General features: G+C 57.7%; 1 protein-coding gene across 4 annotated transcripts in view; it reads left to right on the forward strand.

Moving 5' to 3' along the window:
• Positions 1-20,712, forward strand: part of PKNOX1 (PBX/knotted 1 homeobox 1) — a 44,142-nt gene that overhangs the window by 2,975 nt on the left and 20,455 nt on the right. For 2 of the 4 annotated variants that reach the window (XM_029938834.1, XM_029938838.1), the window contains exons 1-5: positions 12,621-12,643; positions 14,342-14,410; positions 15,627-15,731; positions 18,419-18,546; positions 19,841-20,012. In XM_029938834.1, the coding sequence (XP_029794694.1) occupies positions 15,681-15,731; positions 18,419-18,546; positions 19,841-20,012 (351 nt within the window). In that variant the 5' untranslated portion in view covers positions 12,621-12,643; positions 14,342-14,410; positions 15,627-15,680. Of the gene's footprint in view, positions 1-12,620; positions 12,644-13,160; positions 13,185-14,341; positions 14,411-15,626; positions 15,732-18,418; positions 18,547-19,840; positions 20,013-20,712 lie in introns of those variants that run through there. The other 2 variants (XM_029938836.1, XM_029938837.1) reach the window with 2 other exon arrangements.

A 20,712-nucleotide genomic window follows, 5' to 3' on the forward strand; every position in this document is an offset into this window, starting at 1 on the left:
GGGCCGGGTGGCGCCCTGGGGGGGCGGGCGATGCCTCCTGTCCTAGCGTCTCCCCCCCCACTCGCGTTCAAATCTCCGTCAGTGTTTCTTTTCTAAAAGGAACGAGAAAAGGGACTACATGATCCTCAGCTCTTTTTATAGCCGTCGTCTCCTCCTGGACCTTCGGAGCATCTGGACACCGTGCGGTCGCCTGAGGCACACGCGCCCGTTGTTTATTTCGTGTGTTTCTGTCCAAGTTGTGGTGTCAGCCCAGGGCGTCCGCACGCTTCCTGCTCCCATTTTAAACTTTAAAAATCTCTCTCTCCTGTGTCTGTTTTTTTCCATTTAAGAAATTATTCTATGTGAATTTTTCTCCACGTGGATAACTCAGTTGATAAGATTGGCGGGCAGTGGAATATAGGTAAACACCCCCAGTGTCTCGGCCTTCGACGCTTAAAAGAATGTTTTTCTAACGTGATTTTTGTCATGTAATAAATAATACCGAAAGTGATGATTAAAATGCAAATTAAACATTTAAATGTTTTTCCTTTTTATATTCTTGGCAGGGTGTCGTTAAAATCTTAAATCTGTCTAGACTGGTCAGAATAATCAGATGTTCAAAAAGTTACTGAACTATGCTTTGCGACATGTGATGTGGTTCCTGATTAAAAGGGGGCATCACAGTGCTAAGGAGTGTGTACGGTGCTAAATGTGTGTGACCGTGGTGTAATGCAGGCTACACTACTTGGCATTAATTGGGCAGGAAGCGTTCACAGCTAAGAGGAACCCACCTGTGATAAAGTTTACCCTTTAAATGCCCCAGAATTCATTTTAAGGGGTTAAAAAAAGGTGAAATGATCCTGGGTGTGTTTGCCCTCCCAGGCCGATGTGTGCACACAGCCAGCATCGAGCCTTGAAGGACAAAAAGTCACAGCCCCTGCCCATCAGGAGGGCAAATTCGAGTGTGGAAGTCTGAGCCTGAACCTGATTTCCTTGGTGGAATGAGGCTGTGAGAGACCCAGAGGGTGTAGGGTTGGTGTTGGCTTTAGGAGTGAGGAGAGCCCCGAGTGGGGGGAGCACCAGCCTGGAGGCAGGTTATGGAATCCCCCAAGTTCCAGAGCAAGCCGGAGCGGAGTCAGGAACTTCATCATTTGAACAGAAGGGTGTTCAGAGGAAGGGGGTGTCTGGCTGCCTGAGTTGGTGGAACATGTGATTCTTGATCTCGGGGTTGGAAGTTTGAGCCCCACGCTGGGTGTACAGATCCTTAAAAGTAGAAACACTTTAAAAAGAAGGTAACGAGGAAGCTTACTTGGTGTCCTGAGAAGCAGACAACGAGTGTGAGGTGGCGTCAGGAGGCCCAGGTACACCGTGGCTCCGGTGGATGTCGGTGGGGTTAGATCTCCCAGGTGGTAAGTCCTGCAGACTTGGGAGGAAAGGGAAAGTCTAGCTAAATCCCGTGTCTAAGTGACGGCGCCCGCGGGGCTCGGTCGCTTAAGCGTTGTCTTCGGCTCAGGTGATGATCTCACGGCTCGCGGGTTTGAGCCCCGCATCGGGCTCTGCGCTGACGGCTCCGAGTCTGTGTGGGATCCTCTGTCCCCCTCTCTGCCCCTCCCCCGCTCTCTCAAAAATAGACATGAAAAAAATGCCGTGTATAAACCATCCACCCAGAACACCAGGAGGTAGGAAGCCAAGGGACGGGAGTCTGTGCAGGTCCTAACGGGGAGAAAGCAGATTTAGTAACGCCAAACCGGACGGAACTGGACTCCAGTTACGGAGCTCCGAGGGCGGCAGGGTACTCGAAGGTGTGGTTAGTGGTCACACGCTGAGGCAGCAGTGAGACCTGTCAGACGTGCCCAGACGGGGAGCGGACAGTTCTGCGCGGGCCGGGGACACTCTGCAGGGACCCTGCAAGCTGCAGACCAAGCACCCCAGAAAGAAGGGAGGGTGTGGAGGGGAGTTCTCGGCCTGGTCCACGTGCCCTCTGGGGTCGGATCGTTCCCGGCCACCCTGTGCGCTGTAGGGTATCTAACACAGCCCCTGCTCCACACACTAGCTGCGGGGCTGCCCATCCCCTCACTGGGAGAGCCAGAAATGTTGGTGGGCGTTGCCAGAGGTCCCCTGGGAGCCAGATAGTTTCCAGATGACAGCCACTGATACCGAGGATTTAAATAATGTGGCCAGCAGACACATATAGGAATTTGTACCCAACAGACGTAAAATACAGATTCTCTCTTTTTTCTTTTATTTTAGAGACAGTGTGTGAGTGGTAGAGGAGAGAAGATCTAGTTTTAAAAAGTGTTAGGAGCACCTGGTGGCTTACTTGGTTAAGCAGCTGACTTTGGCTCAGGTTGTGATCTCACGGTTCATGATTTCAAACCCCACATAGGACTGTGTGCTGTCAGCACAGAGACTGCTTTGAATTCTCTGTCTCTCTCTCTGCCCTTCCCCTGCTCTCTCTCAAAAATAAACATTTAAAACCTTTTATTTTTGAAAGAGAGAAAGCATGAGCGGGGATGGAGAAGAGAGAGGGAGAGAGAATCCCAAGCAGGCTCCACACCGGCAGTGCAGAGCCCGACATGGGGCTTGAACCCACGAACCTTGAGATCATGACCTGAGCCGAAATGAAGAGTCAGACAATTAACGGAATGAACCATCCAGATGCCCCAAGACAGAGAATCTTAAGCAAGCTCTGTGTTCGGGGCAGAGCCCAACGTAGGGCTCAGTCCCACGACCCTGGGATGGTACCGGAGCCGAAATCAAGAGTCAGACCCTCAACCCAATGACCGCCCAGGTGCTGAAGTCCCGCAGGCCAAATTCTCACCATATCCTTTGGGGTAAATAGGAGACCAGAAATTCTTCTCGGACTCTGTGTAAGTCAGCGACAGAGGGCTAGATGCCAGCCATAGAATCAGGCGAAACAGTTCTCAAGAGGAAGGAAATCAATGGCCTGAATGTGTTCGGAACAAGAGAAGTAAATGAATTTGGCTTTCAGTTCAAGAAACCAGGAAAATAAGAAAGAAACTCTAATAGAGGCAAATCTATGTTTGCTGTCTGCAAATCTGATTACAAAGAAACGAGAGCACAGCACTTGCCGAAGGGATGTGACTGCCCAGGTCTGTGAACAAGACCATGGCGTGCGCAGTGTGGCGGCGCGGAGCCTGCGAGCTGTGGGCGGCGTGGGAAGGCGGCTTCAGGGACCAGAACGGACTTGGGAGGAAGAGAACGTGCACGGACCACTTTAGGTGAAATTGAGATGGTAGTCAAAGATTTATCTATTTAAAAAGGCATCAGGAATCGTTGTGTGAGTTAGAGCGAAGTTTGTGTTTAAATTGTAGCAACCATTCAGGAAACAAAAATTGTTATGCCTTTGTGTTACATGCTCAAGGGTAAATAAAAGATACACAGATATGAAATTGAAGCTGTTAGGTAAAGGCCCTGTAATCCCAAATTTAAATTGTAGATATTAGTGTTAACTTGTTTTGAAAAAAATATTTTTAAAGATTGTTTTCTTTCTTTCTTTTTTTTTTAATGTTTATTTTTGAGAGAGAGGGAGTAGAGACTCTGAAGCAGGCTCCAGGCTCCGAGCTGTCAGCACAGAGCCCGATGTGGGGCTCGAACCCACGAACGTGAGATCAGGACCTGAGCCGAGGTTGGACACTTAAACAACTGAGCCCCCTAGATGGCCGTGGAAAGTTTTTAATGAGAAAATGTTTCCTGTGTCCCCCGCAAAGGCCTAGAAGCAGTGAGCGCCCATAGCACCCAGACTGCAGTCTCGACATATCCTTTCTCACTGAAAGGGATCAGGGCCCCTTGAAGGAATGGCCAAGTCAGAGTTTGGTGCCAAAAATGAGCAAGATGAGCTTGGAGTAGCTTGTTTTGCCCAAAAGTAAGAAAGCTTTCGAGGGTCTGTAGGGTGTATGAAGTGCTCCAAGTGGCTCCCAACGGGGCTCGCGTTGTTGGAACATCAAAAAACGGGTACGTTTGTGTAAAACTGTGCTTTCTCTGTCAGTGTCCGAACCACCCATATGGAGATCGTGACGCACTGGAACAGCCTCGCGGGTCACTTGGGAGGACACTGGCGAACCACACGTTGTTCTGGAAATTGGCGACCCGTGGGAAAGAAGCCTTACGAGACCCCGTCACTGGGGCCGCGGCGTGAGAATGGACTTCGGGTGGCATGGGGCTTGGGAAGCGTGGCCGTGGGAGAGAGTCTGGATGCGTTGCTGGAGGTCAGGAAATGGAGACCTCCCGCGAGGGGAGGTTTCTGTAAGCTTGTTGAGTAAACACTGCATGATTCTCCTCCCAAGTGAAATTCTGGAAAAGAATCTGCACGGCCGCAGCTCGAGGCTGTGTCACCCGGCATCTTCAGCCTCACGTGCTTGGGAGTGGCACCTGGAGTCCGCCAGGCTGTCCCTGCCCGTCTGCGGTGGTGTGTATTTCTCACACGTGTGGGTGAAGCATGACCTCGGGTTCTGTCCTTGTCAGAAATCTGCACTGTGGGTGTTTGGAGATGCCGGCCTTCGACCCCGGACCGCGGGGACGTCACCTCTGCACGCGGGCACCGGGCGGTCATTTCCTTTCCACCCTGGCGCGTGCTTGCAGAGCAGCTGCCCGTCCGTGCAGGTGGCGCCTTCGTTGTGTCCTTGCTGTCCTGGGAAGTCACCCGTTTGCCCACGGAGCACCACCTTCAGCCTCCTTCCGCATTTCCCATTTGGGTGACACTGTGACTCACGTTCAGGACCCAGCGTGAGCCCTGCTGCCTCGATGGAGGACTGCCAGCTCTGGTCCTCGTGCCCATGGGGCCTGCGTCTGTGCCGGACGCGGGCCGACTGAGCCTGACCGTCCTGGGGCGGGCGTAGAATGACTGCTGCATCACGCTCACGGCTGTGGGGTCAGGAGTTTGGGACGAGTGCAGTGTCCCCGCCCCACAGCCTTGGGTCCTCAGCTAGGAAGCCTCAGGCAGGGGGTGGCTTGGGGGCTGGGGTCTCGGGGAGGAGTTTTCTCAGCGCATTTCCACTGCCTTCTCGGGGTTCCCAGTGAGTCCCTAAGGCCAGCCCAGATTCGAGAGTGGGGCACACAAACCCACATCTCAATGGGAGGAATCCGTGAATTTGGGGATGTGCCTCGCATAGGGGTGCCTGGGGGCTCAGTCAGTTAACCTTCCGACTTGGCTCAGGTCATGATCTCACGGTTCGTGGGTTCAAGCCCCAGGTCTGGCTCTGTGCTGACAGCTGGGAGTCTGGAGCTGCTTCAGATTCTGTGTGTCCCTCTCTCTCTGCCCCTCCCCCACTCGCACTCGCTTTCTCTCAAAAATAAATAAACATTAAAAAAGCGCCGCACATAAGTCACAACACAGAGTAGACTCCAGACGACATTTCTCCACTGAGGTTCCCGCGTGCACCCTTTGTGCAAACTGAAGAGCGAACTTCCAGGAACGAGCTCTCTGCGGGGGTTCCCGCGGCACAGGCCACACACATGGGACTGCGACACGGGGCCTGGCACCCGCGCTCGGCCTGTGCTCTCACAGCGGGGCGCCTTTCCCATCCAGCCCCCCGCCAGGAAGGATGAGGACAATGAGATACTTGGACAGCGAGAAAACACATGGGCCCCTAGGACCAAATCTCACCAGGAGCCTGGAAGACCTCGGCAGAGTCCATCAAAGCGTCGCCAGGGCCGTGGGAGGCGGCCCGTGCCCTTGGACGGGGTGGCCCGGTGCTAGACACGTCTGCTCCCTGGATTAATCCGCAGACAGCCCCTGGACGGAGTCAGCCCGTTGTTTCTTGACAGCAGGGATGCTCCGTCCCCTGCACTTAGACCAGAGCCTGGCACCGCGAACAGCTCCAGGAAGTCCCTGTGCCCTGGACGGAGGGCCCGGGACGCGCGCACACGGGGGCCCTGCTCGCCGCCGCCTCGCGGGCCGCTCTGGGACGCAGCCTTCCCATTCATGACGGGTGATGGGTGGCTGTGATTGATCCACCGTCCCCAGGGGTGAGAGGGAGGTTCTGTGTCCCGTTGTTGTTAAGGTGGCCTTCCTTGCCATGAGGTTTCAGTGCCCTTTGAGATGAGGCTTTTGAGCACAGAAGAGATTATTAGAGGTTATTTTACTTTATTTGTTTAAGTTTTTATTTATTTACTTTGAAAGAGAAAGCGTGAGCAGGGGAGGGGCAGCGAGAGGGAGGAGAATCCCAAGCAGGCTCAACTGTTTGCACAGAGCCCGACGTGGGGCTCACACTTAGGAGCCTCGAGGCCATGACCTGAGCCGTGGCTGGAAGCTTCACCTACTGAGCCCTTACATATTCTTTTTTTCTCTTACTGTTTGCTTATTATTGAGACAGAAACAGAGCACGAGCAGGGGAGGGGCAGAGAGAGGGAGACACAGACTCTGAAGCAGCTCCAGGCTCTGAGCTGTCAGCAGAGCCCGATGCGGGGCTCAAACCCACAGACTCAGAGCACAGCCTGAGCCACCCAGGCACCCCAGCCCTTACACATTCTGAGCGATAGTTTTCATTCTTTTACCTTTTAAGCTTATTTATTTATTTGGGGGGAGGGAGAGAGAGACAGATTCTTACGCAGGCTCCACACTCAATGTGGAGCCCATTGCAAGGCTCAGTCCCACGAACCCTGGGATCATGACCTGAGCCAAAGTCAAGGGATGCTCAACCGACTGAGCCCCCAGGCGCCCCTGTGGTGTTAAGTGTACTGGATTTAATTGTCATTTTAGGCACGTGGAACATCTGATCAAACAAGTAAAACTTTCTCAAGTAGATCTACTAATTTAAAATCACCTATGTAGTGAATGTCAAGTCCTTTCCAAACCTGGCTGTCAGGAAGTGAGCTTGTGGGGTGAGAGAGACACAGAGCACAAGCCAGGAAAAGGCAGAGAAAGAGGGAGACACAGAATCTGAAGCAGCTCCAGGCTCCAAGCTATCAGCACAGAACCCAACACGGGGCTCGAACCCCTGGACCACAAAATCATGACGTGAGCCCACGTTGGACACTCAACCGACTGAGCCCCCCAGACACTGTGAGAACACGCTTGATCTATGCAAGCATACAGAGTGCTGGGTATTCTTCTAGAACACAGAGCAAGACCAAGTTCCTCACCCCACAAGCTCGGAGTGTTCTTCCCTGGAAAGCTGAACCTCTCCCCGTCAGCCCGGACGGGGTGCATGGAACCGTGGACTGGCCTGTGGGGTCGGGCCCCACGGCGTCCGTGCGGCGCGCACGCTGTGTGGAGGAGCGGCCCGCGTGTCGTGCCCGTCTGTGCTCGCGCTCCGGGGTCTCTGCGCCAGTCACAGCACGGGACCTCAGGACCCCTTCCGGGCTCCGGGCTTCACGTCCTCTTTGCCAGCACGGTCTAGGACTCTTGTTTTAAGTTTAATAAAGATGAAACAGGGTTCTTAGCTGGGAGACTGTATTTCTTTAGTTACGAGTGAGTTGTAACGTTTCCATTCATGAAAATCCGCAGGTCACGTTTTCTGCGTTTGTCTCAGTCTGGCCGGAACTCTTGAAACAAGGGCACCAAAGTGACAGCTTCAGGACGTGGTGGCTCCTTTTTTGATGGGGTGAAACTTGCAGAAATAAACCAGGCGAAGCTGTTGCAGCCCCCAGCGCTACCGTATAGATGTCCGTTGGGGTGGCCGTCCTTCACCTTGGACTTAGAGCTCCGTGCGTGAAGAGGTTAAGGCTCTGTTGTTCGAGACTGAACATAACAGGAGCTGACTTTCCTGTGGCATGGCGGGGGGACCTAGGGGCGAGCCGTGGTTTGTGCAGAAACCGCCTTCCATACGGACGAGCCTGCCGCTGCCCATCCTGGGCCCGGCGCTCTGTCGGGCTCTCAGATCCCGTCTGGGCCTGGGGGGCCGGTGACTCAGAGGGCTTGCGCCCCAGCAGACGGCCTCCTGAGCCCACCATGTCGTCGTGCAGGGACCCCGTGATCCTGCTGGGAGCTGTCTGCCTGGCGGGGGCACTCACTCTGTTGCGGGTGGGATTCGGACCCGCGCTCCGGAGCAGCACACTGGCGCAAGGCTCCCTCGAGGTCCCTGCGACCCTTTCAGCCTCCCGAGCACGTGGCGCCACCTGCTGGCCCTTCCTCCGGCTCCGTGATGTCCCATCCTGCCCTGCAGGCACCCTTGCTTCTCTGCCCGCCCCTGTTTCTACTCAGGGGTGTCCGTCCCACAGAGTCACCCTTTTTAAACAGTTCCTCGCATGGGGCGCCTGGGGGGCTCAGCTAAGTGTCCTGCTCTTGATTTCGGCTCAGGTCATGATCTCACCGTTCACGGGATCGGGCCCCGTGTCAGGTTCCTGGATGACGGTGTGGAGCCTGCTTGGGATTCTCTCTCTCTCTCTCTCTCTCTCTCTCTCTCTCTCCCCCTCTCCGCCTCTCCGCCTCTCCCCCCTCCCCCTCCCTTCCTCTCTTCCTCTCCCCCCTCTCTCCCTCCCTCCCTCAAAAGAAGTAAATTTAGAAAAATTCCTTGCATAATCTATTGTAGAGAGAGCACATGTTTTCAAAGCTTTTGCACTAATTTCCAGTTTTCCTCTTAGAATAGTTGTACTAATGACATCAGACATTGTAGTTTTGTAGTTTTAACAAGTTTTGATAGGAGGGCTACAAATGCATATATTTTTGAAATAAAATTCTGACTTTTTCCTGAATTTAAAAAAATTTTAAATGATTTTATTTACTTTTGAGAGAAAGAGAGAGAGAGAGAGAGAGAGACGGACAGAGTGAGTGGGGTAGCGGCGGGGGGCGGGGGGGGGGGGACACAGAATCCGAAGCAGCTCCAGGCTCTGAGCTGTTGGCACAGACCCCGACCTCAGAGCCCGACACGGGGCTCGAACTCACAAACTGTGAGATCATGACCTGAGCTGAAGTTGATGCTTAACCAGCTGAGCCCCCCAGCGGCCCCCGCTTTTTTAAGTTAATTAAACTCCACGTTCAGCACAGAGCCCAACACAGGGCTCGAACTGAATGACCCAGAGATCATGACCTGAGTTCAAGAGCAGGATGCTTAACTGACTGAGCCCCCCAGGGACCTCTATTTTGAAACCAAAGGTTGAATGAGTAGAAGAGAGACCCCCCCACCCCCTGGATTCGTGGGTTGTTAACCCCCGGCCACAGTGCGTGTAGCTCGTGGGTGCACCTGCGGGCTGTGGAGAGTTGTGGGCGTCATGCCCACAGCCCGAAACATCGCAGCCCTTGCTTCTCGTGGCGGAGCAGCACTGCCGCGTGGTGACAGCCCCCAGTCTCCATGTCGGCTCCCCCCCCACCCCCTGCCTGGCCTCTCACAGCTTTCATCATGTGCGCATTTGGTTGTTGCTCCTTTAGTCTCTTTGGACCCAGGGCAGCCCCTCATCTTCTTGAGAACCTACAAGTGTTAAACTTAAAGACAAAAATTTTTTAAATTTTTTTTTTATTTTGTTTTTTGAGAAACAGATACAGTGTGAGCAGGGGAGGGGCAGAGAGAGCGGGAGACACATTTTCCCAAGCAGACTCCAGGCTCGGAGCTGTCAGCACAGAGGCCGACCTGGGGCTCAAACCCAGGAACCTCGAGATCATGACCTGAGCTGGAGTCAGACACATAACCGACGGAGCCCCCAGGCGCCCTGCACGTGTTACGGTTTTAACAACTTCTCGCTTTGAATTTGAATCTCAGTCTTACAGAGAAGTTGCAGAACCTGTACAGAGACTTCCCAGGGGCCCCCCAGCGCTCCCGGGTCACTCTGACGTCCACTCTCCCCGCCTGTCCCACAGGAGAGAGTTGAGGGGGTGTGTTGTGGATGTGGTGCCCGTCTCAGGCGGAGGGGACGCTGTCTTCATAACCGTAGCGCAGCGCCCAAGGTCTCGGAGGGGCCGATGGAGCGCTCTTGGCTACTCTGCCCTTACGTACATTTGCCAGTTGTCTCACTGGTGAGCTTTATGGCAAAAAGGAAAGAACAGTTTTGGGGCCCAGGGGCCACCGCCTGTCACTTCACTTTCTGGAGAAGTCCGTCCTCGCCTCTCTCATGCTCACGCGCTGGCAGCCTCCCGGCCACGTTGTGGACTGTCCCTCCGGTTTGGCTCGTGAGAGCACAGGCCCCGGCTCGCGCGGGCCCCGCCGACGTGCTGCCGTCCTTTCCGGGAGGGCTGTTGTGTTCGCGTGAGTGTTCGTTCCCTGCGTGGTTGTCTCCTGCCCAGTCTCTTCGTTGTGAAGCGTGTTTCCCCGTGTAATTACCGGCGTCCGAGGGCCCGTACTCTGTGCCGGGGCGTTTCTCTTCCTGCGCCGAGTACTGGCCTCCTGGGTGAGGCCTCCCTGAGGCTCGCGCCGCGCCTGGTGCCCGGGAGACGAGCCGCGTCCCCCGCCCGCTGGGCGGAACTCTGCTGTGATTTAGAGCTTTCCCTTCCCCCCATGCATTCATTCACTTATGTACGTGAGGCAATGTGGACTTGCAGGTTCTTTTTCTTCACGATTGTATCTGAATCGCGGGGTGCGCGCCACAGGTGCACTCAACCCCCGTCACTTAGCTCACCCCCCACCCCCTCTTCTGGGGACCATCAGTTTGTTTTCTTTCCTTTCTTTTTTTTTTAATGTTTATTTACTTTTGAGAGAGAGAGAAAGAGACAGAGTCTGAGCGGAGGAGGGCAGAGAGAGGGAGACACGGGATCCAAAGCAAGCTTCAGACCCAGCCGTCAGCACAGAGCCCAGCACGGGGCTTGAACTCACAGACCTCAGGATCGTGACCTGAGCTGAAGTCGGACGCTTGACCGACCGCGCCCCCGGCGCCCCGAGTTTCCTCTTGTGTGCGCTGCAAGACGGCGCCATTCTTCCGCGTGTGGCGTCCGGTCCTCGCAGCGCCATTTGTTGAAGGACTTTTTCCCTTGGGACATGCTTCCCTTCTCTGCTGAAGATTGTTGTCCACAGGACGGTAGGTTCGTTTTTGGAATCTCCGTTCTGTGCCGGCGGCACCCGGTCTCGATGACGACAGCTTGTGGCACATCTGGAAGTCCGGGACTGTGACGTCTCCAGCTTCGGTTTCTCTTTGGCCCTTCGGGGTCTTTTCTGGCTCCTTCCACATTTTAGGACAGTTTGTTCTGCTCTGTGAAGGGAGCCGGTGGTGTTCTGACAGGATCGCATTGACCGTGGAGACTGCTCCGCGCTGGGGAGACGTTTGAACGGTGTTTGTTCTTGCCGCGTGCGAGCCCGGAAGGTCTCCCGTCTCGTGTCGTCTCTGGTGTCCAGAGAGCAGGTCTTTGGCCACTTTGGGGACAGAATATCTCCCTGACTCACCAGTCGCTGTCTGGCCCCTGAGTGCCCTCCTGCTCCATTGTCTGCACCCCATGTCTGGGTGGTGACCGCTTCTGCAAGCTGCTCCGTGTCCTGAGCACACGTCCCAGGTCACCTTGTGCCTTCGCTGCCCCGGCCCCGGAGTCCAGTCAGCCCCCGATTCCATGTTCATCACCCAGGGGCTGGATACTAAGTGCCCCTCGCTCCTGGGTGTCGCCGGGGGACAGGGCTGAAGCATGTGCACACGTGTGTGGGTGAGGTCTGGGCGTGCCGAACACGGGAACTCACACCGACGGCCCCACTTCCGTTCCAGCAGGGCGGGGGTCGCCGGGGCCACTCCCTGTCTGCTTGCTGCCCCTCCTCGGCCACTGACAGCCCTGTGCTTGTTCCCCAAGGGCTCCCGTGTCTTCTTGGACGGGGACACCTCTCCCGGGCTCTCAGAACACCCGACGAAGTGTACCTTGTAGGCCTGAAAGTCACTGGATTGTTGCAGGAAGCGCGCGGTGGCTTTCTTGCCAGGCGTGTGTGCCCATCGGCTGTGTTTGCGGCTCCGTGCCTGAGTGAGGGGCGGCCCTCCTGGCACAGAGAGGGAGAGTCCTTCCAGAGTTGAGGGCACGGTGCCACCGACGTGTGCAGGGTGCCCCGGGTGGAAGCAGGACACCCCAGGTCCTTGCCGTTGAACGTCACATCTATTCTAGAGCAGAGGGCCAGTCAGGGGCCGCAGGGCCACTTCCCGTGCCCGAGCCCCTGTGGCAGCACCTCGAGGGCCACGAGTTCTCCTGCACGTGCATGGAGCTTGCCCAGAAGAGGACCCGCGGACAGAGCTGGAGCCGACGTGGCCCCACGCCCTCCGGTTGGAATGCGGCACAACCGCATGAAAGCCCGAGTCCGTCCTGCTGCCGATAAGGGAGTCTGTGCAGACTTCCCCTGACACGTGTCCCACTGCGCCCCGTGGGCCAGGTTCAGCACGGGCCTGGCTACCGCGCCACGCAGGGTTGACAGGGACAGCTCGCGGCTGGCCTCCCTGCCAGCCTGACCTGGGCCGACGCGTCCACAGGGAGGAGGGTGGTGGCTCTTGCAGGTTAGCTGTCCTCCCAAAGGCAGGTTCCTGATGATGTCCTCTTGCATCCTGAGTAGCGCCAGCCGCCCAGATGACTGGGGACACGGAGGGGAGCCTCCAGCCCCGCGGGGCAGCGCTGAGATGGGCCCCCAGCCCCGGGCCCCGCCTGTGCTCGCCCTGACACCTGCCGCGCGAGTCCCCTGGTCTCGGTGGGCTCGGCCGGGAGGCGGCGCTTTGCGCCCCTTTGCCGCATTTGGGGTGAAATAAAACCACAAACCGAGGGAGGCCCCAGCTTGGCCGCGCTCTCCCGCAGCCCTCCCCATGTCTCCGAGGCCGGGAGGTGAGGCTGCGTCCCGGGAGCTGCTCTCGGAGTCTGCCCGTTGTGCCGACGCCCACTGAGGGAGGGTGGCCTCGGCGTGGACCGGCCGGCGGGAAGTGCCCCCGGGATGTGGTCTGGGCCCCGTCGCAGCGGCGCCGGGAGCCATGGCCGCGCTGCTCTCTGTGGCGGGCCCTGCTGCACACACTCTGGCCCGGAGCTGTTGTTCCAGCGGCCACGGAAACGACAGTAACACAGACGAGCAAAGGCTGCACCGCGCAGCACGGAGAAGCGGGTGGCGGGGCTGCGGGGCTGGCGGGGCTCGTGGTCGGACACCATGCTGGTGGCTGGGGACACAGCAGGGGAGGGCCAGGCCCCGGCAGACTGGGGCAGCTACGGAGGCTGCTGGGCCTGCTCAGAGCCCGCCGGGCCCAGGGGAGGCCGTGCGCTGGGGAGCACTGCGCGGCACAGCTCCGAGTGGGGGCTGGCCGCCCCGGGACTTGACCTGCAAGAGGATTTCCGCCAGAAGCACGTCTCTGCAAGGTGGATGGTGGAGGGGCGGAGGGTAAGACACAGGTTCACCTGAGCGCCTCCTAGTGATCCAAGTTGGGGGCCTGCTGGCTGGAGTCGCTGCCCTGGGGTGGAGGGGAGGGCGCGGTGCTGGGAGGGCCAGCTTGTGTCCAGGCAGAGGCCGTGGGAGGTGCTCAGTGACAGGAGCGGGGTGCCAGGGGGCACCTGAAGCAATGGCCCACAGGGGTTCTCTGCCCCCTGGGGCTTGCCACATCCCGCCCTTCTCTCCTGCCCGCTCCGTCAGGGCGCTGCCCTCCCTGGCACTAGACACAGCCCTGCAGGCCCTGGGAGCCGCACGCAGCGTGCTGATGAGACCTCGGCCCCTCCTCCATCCACCGCCTCCCCTGGTGACAGCGGCATCTCTTGGTTCTGTCCTTGTCCCGCTGGCTGCTGCTCCCGTTCTGGGCTGGTGCCCCACGTCCCCAGCCAGTGCTCCTGGGTGGGCTCACCCAATCGGGGGCTCCCCACCCTGTCCCAGTGTCCTGCTGGAACAAAAGTCCCGCCTCCCGGGTGGATGAAAACAACAGAAACGTGTTTTCCTGCAGCTGTGGAATCTGGAGGCTCTAGCGAGGGCCCCTCCTGCCTCCTCCAGCTCCCGGCGGCTCCAGGCGCTCTTGGCCTTGGCTGTGTCCCTCCAGTGTCCCTGTCTTCACACGGCGTCCCCTCTGCATGCCATAGGTCGTCTCCCTGCTCCCACTCTCAAAGGACACCACTCACTGGATTTAGAGCCTCCCCTGAATCCAGGATGACCTCCTCTTAAGATTCTTCACGTAATCGCACACATAAATACCCTGGATCTAGGGAAGGTCCCTTTCGCAGGCCCAGGGGCTGGGGCCTAGCCAGCTCCCAGGGGCACCATTTAAGCCCTGCTTGCACCAGCCGTGCTCAAGGGCCACCAAGTCTACGTTTCTTTTCTTTTCTTTTTGTTTAATGTTTATTTATTTTTGAGAGAGAGAGAGAGACAGAGCACAAGCAGAGGAGGGGCAGAGAGAGAGGGAGACAGAATCTGAAGCAGCTCCAGGCTCCAAGCTGTCAGCACAGAGCCCGACGTGGGGCTCGAACCCACGAACTGCGAGACCATGACCTGAGCCCCCTCCCAAGCCTGCATTTCCTGCGCAGACCTGAAATGTCCCGCCTCTGCTCTCCCCCCAGGCGACAGAACCTGCTCTTCTCCATCCGCTTGGCCCCAAGACATGTGGCTCCGCCCCACCAGCTGCTCAGGTGGGAACCCCCTGCGCCTGACCTGTCTTGTGCCTGTGTCCTCACCCTGCTGTGCAGGCCTTCCCATGGGTCCCCATCCCCTGACACAGGGGGGCTGAGGGACCTGGTCTGTGCCTCCTGCCCCACCCACCCCTTCGCCTCCGCCACACTGGCTGTCCAGCAGACGCGCAGCACCTTGGCTCCTCCCTGTCCCCCTGCCTCTGCGTTCCCCATGGTCCTGTGGGCACTGTCAGCGGCGCTCCCCCGAGGATTCTCGGGCCCTGCCTGGGCGCCCTCAGCTCATCGCCTCCCGACTCCCGTGTGCACGGGGAGCGGTTTGGGCCTGCCTGCCCCGCATCCACGCTCCGCCGGTGCACGGACAGTGAGACAGAGGAGGGTGACCTCGTTTGCCCCCTGGCTTTTCACGAGGTCGCGCTGTCAGCCACACCCCGTGTCAGCTCTCCGGTGGGGCAGGGGAAGGTGGGAGGCCCTGTGACTCGGGCTCCTGGGGGTCGAGTGGCCGCACAGGAGAGGCGGCCCGATGCGGGCCCCAGACCGGGCACCGGCTCCTGCTGGCTGTGCCTCGGGTCCTGCTTCTCACGCCTCCCCCGCCTGCCAGTCTTGGACCGGATCCTTTCCCATGGGCACCGTCTCCCACCCCCGTAACGAGTCTTTGAAGCTTTATGTTGTCATCAAGGAAATGAACCCTTGTTTCCACCCTTGTGTTACACCCAGATGTTAGGCGAGTGACCCTCACTGTTCCGCTGGGACCCCCTCTCCCCGATGCCCAGTCCCTGGGCTCTGTGTTTGGGGCACTGTGCCTGGAGGGCTGCCCCGTCCCACAGCTGGGGGAGCCGGCCCTGCAGCGCCCCGTCTGCGCGTGTGCCCTCCGACACCCCCTTGTTTGTGCCCCGTCCCCCGCAAGGCTGCCAGGGAAGCCTCGCCGACTCCTGCTGCGCCCCGGCCAGGAGCCGTGTCCTGCGTGTGTCCCGCGTGTGTGCGCAGCTGCGGGATGCCTGCTGCGTGCGTGGACAGACGCGCCCAGAAGGCTGAGAGCCATGGGGACAAGTCCCGGCCGGGGCGAGTGCAAACCCGTGAACAAGTGCGGGCTGCGGGGGGGGCGGTCTCCTCTCCGTGTGCGAGTGCGTGTTTTTAAACAGTTTACAGATGCCGCGGAAGAGGGGCCCCAGAGAGCTCCGGGGGGCTAACCGATGCTTTTCTGCTTTTATTTCCCCAGGCTCCGTTTGCTTTTGACTCAAGATGATTTGATGTCTTATCAACCCCCCTGACCATGATGGCGACGCAGACCTTGAACATAGACAGCTACCAAGACGGACAGCAAGTGAGAGCCCGGGCTTCGGTCCCCCTGGCGCCTCCGCGGCCGGTGCTCGTGTGCTGACGGTGCCCTTTCCGTGGGGCCGCAGGTTCAGCGTTAAGTGTTCTCTGCCTTTACTCTGTTGGTGCCCGGAAGGCCAGCTGTGCAGCTACTGAAATCACTTCCTCAAGCGGCATCACGTCTCCAGTAACAGCCACAGTCTGTTGTCTAATGTCTGTGTCCGCCAGGCTTGTCCCGTTGGAAGGGAAGCTGGGTGTTGCGGGTGACGGCTGGATGGCAGGCTGCTGTCCTGAGCGGGAGGCGTGGTGTGAGCGACGGAGGGGACCGTCCTGATGGCCTGTGTGGCACAGTCGCTGTGCTGTCTGCTCATGTGGCACGGCCGTGCCCGGACAGCTTGCTCTGACGTCATGTGGGCGGCTTGTCGGCTGCCCTCCCGCCGTCCATGGGGTTGGTCTGCCTTTGCAGCCGCGGTGGAGTCTGGGTACATGTGTTGTGCGCCCTGCGGGACGGGGAGGAGGGGAGGGAAGCTGAGCTCGAGCAGGGCGGCCCCTCCTGGGACAGCGGAGGTTGCTCAGGAAGGGGCCGGTCAGTCTCACTCCGGAGCTGCGCAGCCTGCCTCTGCTCCCCGAGTCCTGCCGGCAGGAGGCGCTCTCGTCCCCGGCCCGCTGGGCCCCCTGATCCCGGCAGGGGCCCCTCCCAGCGGGGCACAGCCCAGGACCTGAGGCCACCTCCCTCGTGTCTCTCCGTGGTGGCCCGTCTTGAGCCACTCCTGGTTTGGTTCCTGTGGCGCAGACTTGGCTGTCATGGGCTTTCTGAAGCTGCGTCATGTCTGACCGTCTTACAGGAGCCCACGCAGCGGGTCCCTTCCTCCGGCCGCTCTCCGCACCTGGAAGCCCTTTGATGTTTCCAGGCAGTTTTGTTTCTAAAACACTAAGCTGAGGCGGTCCCTTGCGCTCCCGCTGCCGAGCCCTGCCCCAGGGACCCTGCATGCCCTTGCCTCGCCTCTGCACGTCTTTCCCGGGCAGCCCTGCCCGTGGCCGTGGCCCTGGCTCTCCCGCCAGGCAGTGGCTGGGCCAGCGCCCTCCTGCCCTGCAGGTCTCTGCTTCACCCCTTCTGGGGAAGACCCCCGCCTGCCCCTTCCCCACTCGTCACCGGTTCTCCTTTGTCACACTGGTCACCTGCTGCCATGTCCTGTTCAGAGGCTCGTGCCCTGGTGCCCTGGTGCGGTCACGCCCTGGGCAGTGCCAGGCGCCGGGAGGACAGAGCCTCACACGTAAGAGCCGAGTGCTTCCCGTGACCTGGAAAACCCTTGTGAGCGTCACGTGGAGAGGCCACGATCCTAGTCAACATGCTCGTTCACTCGGCCGTTAGGTTTCTCTCTTTTCACGACCATTAGACAAAACAAACCGGAAAAAACCCCCGAAGACCTAAAATAACCCTTTTGAGGCGTGTTTATAACACCATCAGGTCCCCCCGGAAAGGTGGGTTTGATCGGGCTTGTTAGTGCTTTAGTGCTTTGTATCTTCAAGAGACAGAAACCATTTTCCAGGCGCGCTGCGCTGTCCGAAGCCCGTGGGACAGGGGTCTCCCCGCACATGTGGGCTGAGGGGCAGCCGGTGTGGGCTCCTGCCGCCATCTGTCACACGGGGGCTCACGGCTGGCGCTCTCTCCCTGCCTGGGGACGGGCCCCTTCCCCAGCACCCCCACCAGGCTGCTGCCCCGAGGCGCCGAGTCGTGGCTGCCGGTGACCCGGCAGGTGGCTTCTGGTCCTGAAGCAGCTGCAGGGCTGGTGGTCCGCTCGTGGGCAGCAGTGCGGGGTGTTTTTTTTTTTACTTTGTTTTAATGTTTATTTTGAGAGCAAGTGAGTGCATGTGCAGGAGTGGAGAGAGAGAGGGGGTGGAGGGCGGGAGGGAATCCCAAGCAGGCTCCACCCTGTCGGCACAGAGCTGGGCACTGGGCTCGATCTAACCACGGAGCTCATGACCTGAGCCGAAAGCAAGAGTCGCATACTTAACGGACCGAGCCACCCGGGTGCCCCAGCGAGCTGGGTTTTTTTTCCTATAAACGGAATTCTGATGTTTAAGGATTTAAATACTTTTCACCTAAGTTACAAACCAAGTAGCTAGTTTAAAGCAATTTAAATGAAAAGATCTAGAATGCTTCCTCTTATATTTAACATTATTTCTTTCAACCCAGCCAGCCTTTACTTTCTGAATACCGTGACTTTTTTCTCAAAATGCTTATAGCTTACGTATTCCTGAAAGTCAAGAGCAGCCAGGGGAGAGGGCCAGCCCTGCCGTGACTAAGCAGCATGTCACGTCTGAGTTGTTTTTGTGCTGCACTAGGAAGGGTCTGGACTGTTTGTCGCCGCCGCTCTCGCTGTGATGTTGCTCGGCGTGAGGCTCCAGGGCCGAGGAGATGGCGCCTCTCACGCTGCGGAGGTGTCTTGGTTTTGAAAATCATAGCATTTCACAGATATTGGTCCTCCATTTTCAAGATGATTTGGAAACAACCCTCGTTTTAGCCATTTTCAAAACATATTAAATTCAAAGGAGTTTTGTTGGTAGTTTTTTAAAAATGTATTCTTTCCAGGCATCCAGCCGGCTAGCAAGTGACCGTTCCCACTGCCGTTCTGTCTGAGGCTCGAATACCTGGCAGTAGTTTAGTAACACAGTCTCCTCCTCCTTTCACAGATGCAAGTGGTAACAGAGTTAAAAACGGAGCAAGATCCCAACTGCTCTGAACCGGATGTGGGAGGAGTGAGCCCTCCCCCCGCGGGCTCCCAGATGCCAATGGACGCAGACAAGCAGGCCATTTACAGGTAGCGAGGACATGGGGCTCGCGTGGGTGTTAGCCGGGGTGACAGGAGCAGAGGCCGTGTTCCATGGCGCGCCAGGGCTGAGGCGTGAGGGCCACCGGGGCGTGGGCCGTCCCTTGTTAAGAGGTTACTCCCAATACCTTAAAAAAAGTTTTAGAATGTAAAGGTACATTTTAGTCGACCCCGTAAGAAGAACTCTTCAAGCCCAGACTCTTTTACTGGAGAGTCCTACCAGAGATACGGAGAGGAAGGAAACAGCAAGTCTCCACGGTCTCTTCCAGAAAAGGACGAGGGAATGCTCGCTGACTCATTTTAGGAACTGAGCATCACTCGGATACTACAGCCAAAGACGTTGCAAAAAAAGAAATGTACACACTAATGTGCCTCGTGAACTTAAATGTAAAAACCACTAGTACAATATTAACACATCAAATTCAGTGACACATAAAAAAGAATAACGTGCCATGACCACGTGGAGTTTATCCCAGAAACTCAGGATGATTCACTGGTCAAAGTTCAGCCACCAAGACCCATGACGTGACCACAGGAGGTGACACAGAAGAGCATTTGACAAAACTCAACAGCTAATTATGGTTAAAAGCTCTCAGTGAAGTCGTGATAGAGGGAAACTTTCCTGACCTGATGAAGGCAACGTCAGCAAGCCTATAGTTCCCATCATGCTTAGTGGCCAAAGACGGTTTCCTCAAACAGTGGTGAAGGGCTAGGGTCAGCGTCACCGATGGGAGTCCAGAAGCAGATGCACAAAAGCATGATTTATCCAACATCTGGCAAGGGTGCAAACACGGGCTGGAGGGGCAGAGGTAGCCTTGCCGGGAAGTGGTGTTGGAGACCCGACCTCACAGACGTCAGGCAAGCGGGAGCGGGGATTTCCGCGTGGAACCTGGGCCTGTGGAGCCGGTCTGTCCACACCGGGGAGAGGTACTCAGCCCTGAGAAGGCGTGAAGTGCCGACTCCATGACAGCATCGATGATCCTTGAACACAGGATCACGCAGTGAAAGAGGGTCGATGCCAAAGGGCACGTGTTCTGTGGTTCCGTTTACGGGAAACGTCCAGAGCTGGCGAGTCTAGAGAGACGGGCACCAGATTAGCAGGGGCTGGGGCTGGGGACGGGGACGGGGATGGCGCGGACGGCTGAGGGGTCTCTGGGGGCTGGTGCGAAGGTCAGGAGGCTAAGCTGGCGGCGGCGTGGGAGGCGCCGTGAGAGGGCGAGCCCGGCCGTGCGCGAAACCGCCTCGTGGACCGGAGAACGTACATTTACAACTGTCTCCCCTCCAGGCATCCGCTGTTTCCATTATTAGCTTTGTTGTTTGAAAAGTGCGAACAGTCTACGCAGGGCTCAGAAGGCACAACCTCCGCCAGCTTTGACGTGGACATCGAGAACTTCGTGCGGAAGCAAGAGAAAGAAGGGAAACCCTTCTTCTGTGAGGACCCGGAAACTGACAATTTAGTAAGTAAAGTAAACAGTTTCTTCTTTTTATTTCTTCCAAATCTGAAATCTGTCCAACAAATTTTAAACTTCCAATTGGAACTTTAGGATGTAGTTCCGCTAAAGGGAAGCGTCCTACAGCTCATGAAGGAACTTCCTGGGTGTGTGGCCTGAGTGTCCCCATGTTGTCCCGCCTTCTCCAGGACCTTCATGCCCGTGGCCTGGGCGTCCCACTCTCCCCTGAGCACCTGTGAGGCCCATGGGGTGGGCATGCCCCTGGGCCGCGGGCCTCAGGCAGCAGCTCTGTGCCCCGCTTCCGTTCTTGGCTTCTCCCTGGTCACAGGCACACAACCTTCTTCTCCGAGACACCCCTGCTCAGTTGTGAGGCCAGGCGGCGGGGCTGTGGGCGCCCGGGGAGGCCCAGGAGTACCCAGTAAGGCGGGCCTAACGGAGGGCTCCCGCTGCCGCCCATGGCCTTGCTGCTGGAAGCCGGGGGAGCTCACGCCGGCGCCCTCCTTCCAGGCCCGGCCCCGACGGTCAGGGTCGTGTGTGCTTTCTAAAGGAAGGGACAACTTGGAGTGAAGATCAGTGCTGACCCCCGGAGGGAGCGGCGCCCAGGAGCCCGACCCCGGGCCCCGGTCAGGGCCCTTAGCAGCAGACCAGCACCTTTCGAAGACTTTCTCCTGAGGAAGTTGCCTGGATCTTGTCATTCTTTAAGTTT

This window comes from Suricata suricatta, chromosome 5, assembly GCF_006229205.1.
Source record: "Suricata suricatta isolate VVHF042 chromosome 5, meerkat_22Aug2017_6uvM2_HiC, whole genome shotgun sequence".
In the NCBI taxonomy this organism is placed as follows: domain Eukaryota; kingdom Metazoa; phylum Chordata; class Mammalia; order Carnivora; family Herpestidae; genus Suricata; species Suricata suricatta.